Raw genomic sequence first — 13,561 nt, forward strand, 5'->3', positions numbered from 1 at the left:
CGAAACGGGCAGCGGTGTGCAAACGTGACTGACATAACGTGAGGTTGATTTTTTTTATTTGTGTGCTACGAAATTCACTCCGATATTCGGCCCGAAAAACGCAGCAGTGTGCAAAGACCTTTAGAGAGCTGAGGGGCAGAGGGAGTGATATATTATATGCAGTAGAAGAGAGAAAAAACGAAGGCCAGAGAGAGAGAGAGAGAGAGAGAGAGAGAGAGAGAGAGAGAGAGAGTATACTGTGGAGAACTCTGCAGCATTCTAATGAGTCTCACTGACCTTGACTCAGCTGACAGATAGATGAGAGAGAGACAGAGTGATGAAGGGAGGAAGAGGAGAGAGAGGAGGGTAGATAGATGCTAGGATGATAAAGAGAGGAGATGGAGAGATGGAGGGAGGGATTGAGGGAGAGATAACAGAAGAGATGATGGACGGTTGGAGAGAATGGGGGGGGGGGGGTAGAGTGAGGGACGGAGATAAAACTAGAATGTGTGTGTGTGTGTGTGTGTGTGCGTGCGTGCGTGCGTGCGTGCGTGCGTGCGTGCGTGCGTGCGTGCGTGCGCGTGAGCGTACCTGTTGGTCCAGTGTGTTTGTGGGGCCTGGTCCTTAATGGGGGCCGGCAGAGCAGGCGTGTGTGAGTGCGTGTGCGTGTGTGAGAGCGTGTGTTGTGAATGTGCGTTGGCCGACGGGTTGGAGGAGCCAGAGGAGCCTTGTGAAGGCGAGTAGTCTGAATAGGTAGCTGAAGAGCCACTGTGGTTCAAACAATGGAGCTTATCCACCTCTTCATCAGTAGACTCTGGAGTGAGAGAGAGAGGGAGAGAGGGAGAGAGAGAGAGGGAGGGAGAGGGAGAGGGAGAGGGAGAGGGAGAGGGAGAGAAGAACCTGATTTGGCTTTTGATGCCCTTTCGAACTCAATCTCAAACAATTATCTCTACATGAAGCCCCCACAATTATCTCTACCTACTGCCTCTAAGGACTTGAAAGTCAAATGAGAAGAACACAGGAGCGGGGTTTTTATGTTTGTTATTATCTACAGTAGGCTGTCATAGTCTGCTTGTCTAGCGTGCATTACCAGGTAGCTGCAATCTAATGTTACACATTTTTAAAGCTGAGGGAGGCTTTGTGTCAAAACACGTACATTGTTTTGTATGCTGCCGGTGCCAACTATATAAAAGTGCCTGAAGGACATTTCCACGAGTGCTAGTAATCCCTATGACTGTAAAATACATTTCTAGACCGTGCACCTGGTTAGAAACTATTCAAATAAGCGTGAGACTTTTATAAATCTGGTTATCACTTTAACTGTATGTATTACAGACATGCAAACAGCCCCAAGGTGAAAAAGGTGACAACTTTACCTTGGGCGAAATTTTTGACCTTTTTCGTGTCGGGTCAGGTGAATTTGCACGATTCTAACTGGGTAAAACAGTGACTTACTCATATACAAAAAATGCAGCAAAATTGGACTTGTTGCCTTCCACCGATTGTTCTAGATATAATGAAGAAAATTAAATCTACAATAAAAATATAATATAGCCTACAGATATAGTTGACTGTCTGTCTGTCTGTTGGGAGCTAACCCCACAAACCTATGAACCAATCAGCACCGTTTTTTGCAGAATACCAGTAGGCCAAGAAAGACACTCCTTCTAACTATTCTAAATATGATGTTATTTTAACATAATATTTCTCCAACTCATCAATGTTATGTATTATTTTTCTGAATACATTATGGCAGACAAATTGGACAGGCCTGTGATGTCCCCTTTCATATGGAGGTGCTTCTATCAGCTATAATTCAGGTCCGAGTATGCAGTTGTTGATGTCATTGACTCTACCTTCAGTTTAGAATTAAGCTCTGCACTTTTCTTTTTCTTTCTTTTTTCCTTTTTTTTCTTTTTTTACAGCAGTTAGACAATTCCTCAGAGATACATAGATATACACAAACTAACTGTGTAACATTAACTTGCAGGCTTGTTTTAAAAGCAATGGCTGGTGGAGAGCTGCTCTCTGCGGAGCATACCTTTCTCATTGTACCTTTCTCAAGTTGAACCCCATTCTAATACCATGTTGTCAATTAATAATCTCTCCACTGCCCTGATGACTAGTAGGATACAGTAATGTGCTTATTTCTATCCCTGATTGAGATGGTGGAATCTGATTTCAAACTGGTATAGGTTTGAGCTATTGGTATCCTGAAGTTAAGTAAGATGAAGAAGTTTTAAGCAGTTTCTTAACAAATGGAATGGTGGGTGAGGGCTACTGTAACTCACTCCTTACTGGCCTCCAGCATGTGCACTTAAAGGTGCTATGACATGGCCCAAATATCATATCTGAATGCCACAGCATGCTTGGTTTTCAACCAGCCAAAATGTTCCCATGCTCCCCCCTTCTCCACACCCTCCATTAGCTCCCAGTTACTGCCCACACAGAGTACAAAACGTCTACAAACTAAGCAACCAAAGGTACATTATGGCACCCCCATATCTTCAAAGCCTGGTCCAACCCTACAACCCCGCCTGCTCACTCAGATCAGCTAACACAGGGAAGCTGTCAGAACCTTCCCTAAAATATCCGGGAAAACGCTCCCACGCGTCCCAGACTCTTTCTCTGGTTCCCAAACTGTGGAACAAACTCCCCATTTCAGTTAGAACTGCAGAATCACTCCCAATTTTTTCCGACGTAATCTGAAGACCTCTTCAGACTCCACATTAGCCCTTAGCACTTAACATAGCCTTGATGACCTTGCAGTCTAATGGTTTACTTACTGTATGATCCTAGATTACTATCTCTATGCATTTGTTGTAGCCTATTACCTTTATTTACCTTGCTTACTGTCAGTCGCTCTGGATTAAGAGCGGCTGATAAAAGCCTGAATGCTAAATTGCAGTAGAACATATCAGACTAACAGCTAGAGAAGTAAAAGTTATTCCTGCTCTCTCTCTCTCTCTCTCTGTGGCGTGCTGACATTAATAGTCTCTTCACCATGACTAATTAATGGACAATTTTACAACAAGCCTCAAGCACTTTACATCATACCACATTAGCTCACGGCGCACACGTTCGCGTGCGTGTGTGTGTGTGTGTGTGTGTGTGTGCGTGCGTGCGTGCGTGCGTGCGTGCGTGCGTGTGTGTGTGCCCACATGTTTTCCTGGCTGTTCTTTGTACAGCAAGTATATTTCCTATAATGTAGCTCACCTGTGTGCGAATGTATACCAGTGTAATATACTGTATATGTATGGTTCTATACGTGTGGAGAGCATGACAGAAGTGTCCTTTTTTGTTTTGTTTACCTTTCTTTTCTTTGCCCAGCAGCACCACTTTAGGTTTGTACATGGGAGGCTCTACCAGGGTGGGTCTCATGTCAGAGATACGGATGTCATTAGGAGATCCACCCATCGAGTCCTGAGGAGAGACAAAGACACATTCTACTAAGACACCCATCGAGTCCTGAGGAGAGACAAAGACACATTCTACTAAGACACCCATAGAGTCCTGAGGAGAGACAAAGACACATTCTACTAAGACACCCATCGAGTCCTGAGGAGAGACAAAGACACATTCTACTAAGACACCCATAGAGTCCTGAGGAGAGACAAAGACACATTCTACTAAGACACCCATCGAGTCCTGAGGAGAGACAAAGACACATTCTACTAAGATTCTACAACTTTAAGACCTCAAGACAAATGTGCAGACACTATAACTACAGTAGGAGCTCTTAAGTACAGTTTTGAGGTAATTTTACTTTACTGGAGTATTTCCAATTTTCAATACTTCTACTTCTACTCCACTACATCTCAGAGGTAAATATTCTACTTTTAACTCCACTACAATTATTTGAAAACATTCGTTACTAGTTACTTTGTAGACTTTGCTTATTATTACAAAACATGGATTAACCACTTAAGCCCTATCGGCCATTTGAAAATAGCCGATCGGTGTGACGCATTGCGAGCTTGTAGATCTGCTATTTTATTTACTAGACTGGACAGCATATTGCAGACTGAGAGCTGGTACAACTGCCCCAGAGAATAATAGGATTCATACTTCAGTTACCCAAAAATTTAATGGCAGAGGGCAGAATTATTCTGTAATTTACAAATGAGAATTGGCTACCCAACATGACATTCACATTTCTACTAATTTCAAGAATTTCCTAAACAACAATGAGGGGGAATATGTAAATAATAATGTTAGGCTACTTTGTAATAAATCTGTTTCGTAAAAGAGGTTGTAATGTGTCAAACATGATGGTTTTGTACTTTGTATCAAAGTACGATCTAAGTGCAATTGTTTGCCAGCTAACAAAACAACCAACAGCCATAGGAATTTTGCCGTAACTGCTTTGTCTTCAGCATGGACACATCTTCTCTTCAGTTACAGTAGCATGTCTGTTGTGCACTCTGTGCGCTCCCTAAGGCATTAACGAAAAAGTCGACAAGTCGACTGAGTCGACTTCATTACACAAGTCGACTCCCACCAGAGAAAGTCGAAGAAAAAATCCTTTGTATTTTTTTTTCTATCATTATTTTGCTCCATGTGTAAAAATAATTGGGGGGTCGTGTGTGATGTAGAGGTCTTCACGGGTCCAATTTGAACTACCCGAACCCAAAAGGACCCGGGGGAAACGGACCCGGACCCATATGGCCCCGTCTATCATTTGGAATTTGAGAACCGTTACCCGATCAGCCCCGAGACGTGATGGATCCGATCCGAACGGCCCCGCCTGTTATTAGAAAAATTGGATCCGATACCCGAGCAGAACGAGAGATCCGAGACCCGAACCTGTCGCCCCGAAATGAAAGAATGCCAACGTTATTATATTAAGAGTTGTATCAGACATATTTCTTACCTAACGTCGCCACGGTGCTGCTGTTGCTGTCAGCGGCGCTGTGCCTCTCGCCAAAAGATGATCTTTTCCCAGACCAGTAAGTCAATGCGGACAGTTTGTAAATACAAATAAATCCATGTTTTTATTCCTTCTTATTTGGCTAGCCAATGCTAATGCTATCGTTTTCTGTCGCATGTGTTGTTCATTATATCTTTCTGCTTTGAGTGTCCATTTTGCTCTGCAGAGCATGACAACACGCAATGACAACTCCATTGTAAACCGTTAACCAAAACGTTACGTTAATATCTTTGATAATAATAACAATCCAACTGATACAGTGAGTGTTGTTGTGACTGAGTGAGTTCTACTTCTCAGTTCTCACAACCAATGCAACAGATTACATGCTGCATCTTTAGTGCCATCGTGTGGCGTTATCTATTTGGTGCAGTTGTTGCGTTCACTTTCACTTCAATCTCGTTCTGTCTCGGCTCCACTCGGGTAACAGGAGATACCCGGGGAACCGGGGCAGACGGCCCCGGCCCCGGCCCGCCCCGCGGTAAAAGCTAGAAAACGGCCCCGTTACCCGGCTCGGTTCGGTTCGGATCGCGGGTAATTTCGGATCTCGGGCAGGTCCGAAGACCTCTAGTGTGATGTGATGATGTCATCAAACGATAAAGTTGACTTCAACTCAACTTTTTACTGAGTCGAGTCGACTTGCAAAAATCACAAGTTGTTAATGCCCTAGCGCTCCCAGAGCGTATTGCTATGAATGAATGCACTGAAACAAACAAACTCATAGTGAGCTCAGATTCTGTAGGAGTGATGTTAAAAACATTTAAAATCCATGTAGAAAGATAATCTACCTGACATTTTCCCATGTCAGGTAGATTTTGGGCAAACTGCATTTAGAGGTGTCTACAGCTTGAACAAAAATGTCAAATGGCTTAGTACACATGGTTTTACTGCTTATTTCATTTTACATGACATTTATACAACAATCAATGAGCCTAGCATGGACACTAGACAGGATTAGATTAAATGTAAGAAGAAATGAAACATTCTAAAATAAATAATGTTGGCAATTCTCTAGTATTTTATATCACATTCTTCAAGACATCATTGATTATTGATCAACCTCAAATGCTAAGAATGCGATTTAGATGGTACCGGTATATTATTTAGACAAAAATGTTCATTGTTCATTGGTACCAGAAGCAACATGTTCTCCATTTCCATTCATTTCCCACAAACTTTTACATTTGATTTTCTTACCTTAATAAACGTTGTCATAAATACTTGATGGTTCCTGTCACTAGTTTAAAGCCTTATTTCAATCACCATGATATGCGTTTTGTGAAAATATGGTCCAATTTATGTTATATTTGATGTTATAGCAGGGTATGCTGTAGGAGGGGCTTGTGATCATAGGCTTGTGATGATTCTTCTTTGTGCGCTTTGTTTTCAGCATAAGCTCAAGACAATGTCCCATGTATCCCTGCGGTTGCACCTGACTGTTGGCAGCCAATAGCATTCCAATTGGGTACCAGTAAACAATGATGGTGACACCCACACAACGACAAAAAAGCGTAATTTTCGCAGCATAGAAACCAATGGGTTCCCACCGTCCATATTTTTTACAGTCTATGTGTCAGACTCCTACGGACCTGAAGCTTGTGTGCGTGTGTGTGTGTGTGTGTGTGTGTGTGTGTGTGTGTGCGTGCGTGCGTGCGTGCGTGCGTGCGTGTGTGTGCACACAGTCTGCACACATATACATGCAAGTGTCTGACCTCAGAGCTCGTCTCTTCCTTATCCTTCCGCTTGGGAATGTCAATGCCAGAGTTATGGATTGATCCCTGATCCATTAGTTGGTTCTGAGCGAAGTCCTGCATGTCTCTGTCGGTTACCTAGCACACATGCATGTACGGTATATACAGTATTACGTATATACATTCATCATTTATTTATATTCACAACATCTCAAAACAACATGGCAAATACACCTCAGTCATTCAGAAATTGAGCTGATTTTAATTACCGATAAATGATTTGTTAAGTTTGTTTTTACTTAAAAGAAACTAAGATATAATGCGTGTTCATATTTTCTCTGTTCCCCGAATTCTGGCATCATTGCAAAGTAGGCCTACAGTATTGTGTTAAGCAATATTTTAATCAACTTCACACGAAACAGTAAGTTATATAGTCCTGGGAACGATAATCACATTTCAGCTGTTCTTTCTAATTAAGCAAACGTCGATCTAAATGACATGACAGTCATTCATGAAAGAGAACCAGCAGGGAATATGTTTTTACAGTCCTTTTTGCCCATTTTGTTAGTTCATGAAAAATCACACCTAGTGTGAAGTGAGCGGTGCTATTTACTTGCGCAGAGTGCGCAGGTACTGCGTTCAGTGTTTCTGTCGCGTCCTGTGTCTGTGTATCAAATACTGTGTATCAAATACCCATAGCCAATCAGGTACCAGCATTCCTGGTGACGTCACCATCAACAGCCAATGAGGGACCAGCATATTTTGTGTATCAAATACTGTGTATAGCTAATCAGGCCAGCATGTAGTGCAACCTGTTATAAATAACAAGGAGCACTGGACAGAGTGCACCTCAACAGAGTGCAGTCTAGTTATAATACGTACAACAAACTTTGAGCCTTTTGTGCCAAGATGTACTGTAGGCCATATCTAGGCCAGATGTAGGCCACGCTTCAGTTTACTTAAAGGGGAATACCGCTCATTTTCAACATTGAACTATATCATTAATATACCTTAGAGTTTGGAAATAAGAAAAAAGCCCCCCCCCCCCTTCTGTGCCTAGAACTGGAGGATTGTGGGGTCATGTGATCAGTGACTCTTTGGCTTGCAGAGTAGAAAACATAGGACGTACTTTGTGACGGTCTGTGAGTGTGTATCCTACCTCTTTGGGCGGCAGTGGCCACGGTGGTTCGTAGGGCTCCTTGCTGAGGTGTGTGTGTTCCATGTTGGTCCCTGCCGAGGTGGCAGTGCCTGTGCTCAGCTGGTGCTGATGTGCATGTCCACTGTGCACACCCTTACCCACGAGGCTCTGAACCGACTTCACCATGTTCTTCAGGTCCTCGGGGTAGGGTGTTGGGTAGCGCTTCAGGTTAATCTCCACCTACATAAACATATGTGTATATATATATGTGTGTGTATACACACAATATATATTAGTGCTGTCAAACTATATATATTTAATTGTGATTAATCGTATGATTTTCCATAGTTAATCACGATTTAAGTCCAGTTCACACCAATGATTAGTTGTGCAAGGAAACGTTGCAGAGAGAAATTGCAGCGGTCTTAATTGTACCCGCTGCAGGTCGCCACAGCTTTGGGATTCTGTTGCAACTTGTTGCATTGCGAACCGTTGGTGTGGACGGGGCTTTAGTCGCGTGTGGCCAGCCCTCCTATCTCGCTCCACTCTGAATGGAGGTCTGGAGAAACTTACTTGAAACAGTGGATAGAATGAGCGAGCAGCTCACTCGCTGGGGTGTGAATAAACTGTGATCGAGTGGTGACAGGACCAGAGTCCATCTGTGTTTTTCACACCTTGTGCAAACCAAAATTAGTTATGCTATCAGCGAAATTGGAGGAGAAATGTATAAATATATTGCTCGAGGTACGTGTCAGAAAAATAACAGGACTGTGGCAGCCTGTGTTGCGCAACATCTCACCACTATTCTGTTATAGTATTGTTCACTTCTCTCACTCTGTTCCAGGCTGTTGTGTAATTACACTGCTGTTACGCTCCGTCACGCAACTAGAGATGGCACAAACACGGAGCAAAGAATAAACGTGAAATTCCTGGTTAAGTTGGGTTAGGGAAAGGGATAGGGTTAAAGGGATAGGGTTAGGGTTAACCCAATAACCCTAACACTTCCAGTAAATGGTAAATGGTAAATGGTGCATTTATATAGCGCTTTTAATCCAAAGCGCTTTACATAGATTGTGCATTACATTCACCCATTCACACACACATTCATACACCGGTGGCGGAGGAAGCCATGCAAGGCACCAACCTACTCACCGGAGGCAATTAGGGGTTCAGAGTCTTGCCCAAGGACCCTTCGACATTAACTCAGGGGGAGCCCGGATTCGAACTGGGAACCCTTCGGGATTTATACCCTCCGTGCTCTAATACCAGTTTCTCTACCCCTGAGCTATGCCACCCCAGTACGACCTGGAAACCAAGAGACAGAGCCTGCAGTGGAAGACCAAAAGTTTACCCAGCAGACCCAAGGAGGTACGCATGTCCAAATCAAAGATCACTGTCATGCTGATCACGTTCTTCAACCAGAAGGGAGTGGTCCATCATGAATAATATTAGACCAAAATAGTGCTGTAGAGATGTAGCGCGGCACAGTGAGAATAATAAGCAGAAAGCATTATTTAGCAATTAGCATTGAGTCATGACTCTGACAGACCTCGTATAAACAAACACAACACATAAAAGCTTTTGTTGGCATAATGTTAACCCATTTAGAACGGGTACACATTATAGTGTATTATTATTTTATGCTTTAACTATTGAAAAATAGCAGATATACAAGCTCACAGCGCCCCACTGTGAGCTTGTAGATCTGCTATTTTTATTTTATTTTGAAAATTAGAATTTTGACCTGTTTCTATAAGTGTCTTTTGAATCCTTCTAAGGTTTTTTGAAAAACCCTATGTTTCTATATGTCAGCAATCTGGCCAGCCATCGTCAAAGAAAATGTCCTTTTCACTTAACTGGAGCTCAGTTAGTCTGTTCTTGAGAGACTACTATGTCAGTGGTTCTCAAACCTTTTCATGTGAAGGACCCCCAAACTGATATTTACAGTATTTGGCCACGGACCCCCCATCTCAAAATATTTCGTTCCAGGGACCCCCCAGAAGCAACATTTGAGTTACAAACGTTCGCTTTGAAAATACATATATTCAAAGATTTGCACACATTTTCACGACTTTTTCAAAAATAGCAGATCTACAAGCTCGCAGCGCGGCACTCGGTGCCGCGTTGTGAGCTTGTATATCTGTGCACACCTGGTTGAGCCCCTCTCCCGATGGAACGGCTCCTGACCATCCTGTCAGCGGCCCCGCCACCCTTCTATCCACTTTTCATGTCAACGTTCCCCAGGCTTTCTTTCAGACAAAGCAAGCCTGGCCTCCGAGGTTAATCACGATTAATCGCAAATTAATCATCCATTCTTTATCTGTTCAAAATGTACCTTAAAGGGATATTTGTCAAGTGTTTAATACTCTTATCAACATGGGAGTGGACAAAAATGCTTGCTTTAAATGCAAATGTATGTTTATTATTATTGGAAATCCATTAACAATCCAAAAACAGTGACAAATATTGTCCGGAAACCCCTCAAAAGGTACTGCGTTAGCATACAAACAGGCTGCAGCAGATACTTTTAGCTTCGGTGACATCATGCCATAGTACGTGCGAACAGGGGAAGGGAAAGGACCACACGTGAGCGTGTTGGAGATGCAAACCAAGGTACTTGTTGTATGGATCTGACCCTAACCCTAACCCTGGACCCCTGCCTTCATGCTTCATGTTGCAGGTCCCGACACTACCATACTTAAAAACATACATTAGCCACTTCAGCCCTGTATACATTTTGGCGATGTGAAAATAGCGGATCTACAAGCTCGCAATGCGTCGCAATGTGACGCATTGTGAGCTCTTAGATCTGCTATTTTGAAAAGATTTGTATCCCTTTTATACATTTAAAAACTTGAAATGGGACATTCTGCATAATGGGTATGTTTAAGAACATTTTGATTATGTACCTTTACTTATAAGTAGCCCACATATGGGATTCTGGACTGGAGTATTTCTACATTGCAGTATTAATGCTTACTTAAGTAAAACTGTACTTTTTCCACAGTTTAGCACTAGGACAGAAAATATCTCATGGTATACGATCTATCTCACAAACTCAATGTTGATACCTGCGTTGTTTGCACCTCCAAGACAATGTCGGACTCAGCCACGCCCCCAGTTACCCATATGTGTGTCTCAAAGAATAGGTATAATGATCAGCTAAAATGTAACCTTAGTAACATGGGTACTCACACAATGTAGTGTCCACCTTTATACTTATAAAGGTTAGTAACATGGGTACTCACACAATGTAGTGTCCACCTTTATACTTATAAAGGTTCACTAAAACATCAATGTAATGATGGACTTCAACACAAAATGATGGACCTCAAACAAGATGACACAAAATGAAGAAATAAAGTGGACACTGGACAAGAAACAATGGAAAGCGATAACTAAGACTCTATGTAGGGTATAATATTGTAACCTTCTTGTTACATTCCAATCTACTATTAGGAATTTAGCTTGTAAGTGTAAATGGTTGTGGTATATTTACCGGTAGGTCCTAATGAGTGTGTTAACACCAGTAATAGTGCTCTAATCACCATGGAATTCCACAGCATATATATACTGTACCAGCAACACACAATCACACATTGGCTCTTGCTAGGACTGGCATTAGCAGCTATAGGCCTACTAGCACACTGTGCTAAGACGTTATGTAGCCGATTATGAGCCACAATATAAACATGATTAAATAGATAGGCATCCTTATCCACTGTATGCATTATGTGACAGTTACACACACATGTTCTTATAAACTGAAAACAACAGCAGAACTGCTCTGGCTAGGTAGTTTTCTACCACAAACTACTGTAACAAATCTACAAGTTATGAATCTGTGTTTACATGCCACTGCACATGCTGAAAACAACAGCAGAACTGGGCATGGAGAGCTGTGTCCTAAACTACGGCTAGGAGGGCAGATGGAAATAGATTTATTTATTCATTTGTTCGTGTTAATGGCAATAAAATAATTAGTGGCGATAAAATAACATTGCGTTAATGCGTTATTAATGCATGCTGCAGTTGCCATGTTCGCCATGTTAAAGCGTTATTAACGCATTAACTTTGACAGCCCTTTTTTTTGTTTGTTTATGTATAGGGTCCTGTTTTTCCTTTTTTCTTTTTTCCTCTCTGTATGGGTGAAGGATCACATGTATGCACACACACACGCACGCGCACACACAAACACACGCACGCACAAACCCGCACACACAAACAAAATTGTCAAAAATGATTAAATAACAGTAAATGTATTACATGACTATGTATTGTTTGAATATGTATCGACACAATAAAGTCGACAGCCTATTACATAAAGTATATCTTCTCTGTCGGACGGAAACCTCGTCCAAATGTCCAAAACTGTTACTTTTCAAGAAATAAAAAAAACAGCAATAGTAGCATATCTATTCAAGCTCAAAACAGGTTGATTCACGCTGTGTTTCCAGCCGCGCTTTGAGCCGCGTTTCGAGCCGCGTTTCGAGCTTGTATATCTGCTACTTATAATACTTTTGTGTGCTTCTGTAGTATGACCAAGTAGGCTGTTAATTGACAAAGAAAACACAAAACGTTAAAATATGGAGATAAGAGGTTTTTGCGCGACAGCAACGATATACTGTATACATTCAATACACATTCGTATTATGTTGCTTATTTACGGAGATGATTCTGACCTCTGAAGTCCTATGAAATAGGGAAGGGTAGAACAGAGGGACAGATAAATCGAGACAGAGAAAGAGAGAGCAAGAGAGAGAAAGAGAGAGAGAGAGAGAGAGAGAGAGAGAGCTAGAGAGCTGACCTTCACTTTCCCAGAGTTATCCTCCTCCTCCTTCTTGTCCTCAAAGTCGAAGGCCACGGTCATCCTCTGCTGCCGCTGCTCCTCCCACAGTGTTGGATTAAAACTGTCACTGTCCGACTGGTAATCTATGGAAACACACAGATGGACGCACACACGTGCAAAGAGTCATGTCACCAGTGTGGTTTTGGGGACGTTACACATGGATACAGCAACTATAACGATGCTGTCGGGCAGAAACCTCTAAGATCTCCATATTCAGAGTTTTCTTGTTTTTGTTTTTCTTCTTAAATTAATGCCCTACTTGATCATACTGCAGCTTCGCACAAAAGCATAAAAAGTAGCAGATCTGCAAGATCAAAACACAGCTCGAAACACGGTGCGAAGCGGCACTTTTTGAGCTTGTGGATCTACTACTTTTGCCGTCGTTGAATTTGAATCCATAGAAGTAACAGTTTTGGACATAATGAGGTTTCCACCCGACAGGGACAGTAATTTGGGAAAATTACACACATATATGAGGATAAAAAATAACATGTGGTTACAAACCGTCTTAATGGTAATCTACACGCACACTCACGCACGCACGCACGCACGCACGCACGCACGCACGCACACGCACACACACACACACACACTCACACAGAGCACAGTACAATCACAACATGGTTGTAGATACCCTCATCATGCCGAGGTTGCTGGGGAAACATGTAGTTGGTGAGGACCCGCTGCTTGGTTTCTGGGTGAGCTTCTGTTTGCAGCGGGATTAGAGCCTTGGACTGTATGAGCATGAGGCACGCACGCACGTTAGTAGTGACACACATGTGAGTAGGGCTGTCACGATTATGTCATTTTACATGACGATTAATTGTCACTAAAACAATTGCGATTAACGATTTAATTGTGTTTCTGTCATTGACAATTACATTCCTGTTTGGCTTGTAGGCTTTGAAGTTGCACATGGCAGATATGACACATAACCTTAATATACAAAGAAATTACTTAGATATTTGACAACTTTA

General features: G+C 42.3%; 1 protein-coding gene across 1 annotated transcript in view; it reads right to left on the minus strand.

The window, feature by feature from the left end:
* Window positions 1–13,561, minus strand: part of lrrc7 (leucine rich repeat containing 7) — a gene marked incomplete at both ends in the record, with an annotated part of 119,054 nt that overhangs the window by 35,876 nt on the left and 69,617 nt on the right. The window contains 6 exons of the mRNA XM_080724821.1: window positions 571–793; window positions 3,291–3,402; window positions 6,619–6,735; window positions 7,757–7,975; window positions 12,543–12,667; window positions 13,219–13,318. Of these exons, the coding sequence (XP_080580947.1) occupies window positions 571–793; window positions 3,291–3,402; window positions 6,619–6,735; window positions 7,757–7,975; window positions 12,543–12,667; window positions 13,219–13,318 (896 nt within the window). The remainder of the gene's footprint in view (window positions 1–570; window positions 794–3,290; window positions 3,403–6,618; window positions 6,736–7,756; window positions 7,976–12,542; window positions 12,668–13,218; window positions 13,319–13,561) is intronic.

Source organism: Nannobrachium achirus (assembly GCF_963921795.1).
Source record: "Nannobrachium achirus genome assembly, chromosome: 1".
Classification (NCBI taxonomy): domain Eukaryota; kingdom Metazoa; phylum Chordata; class Actinopteri; order Myctophiformes; family Myctophidae; genus Nannobrachium; species Nannobrachium achirus.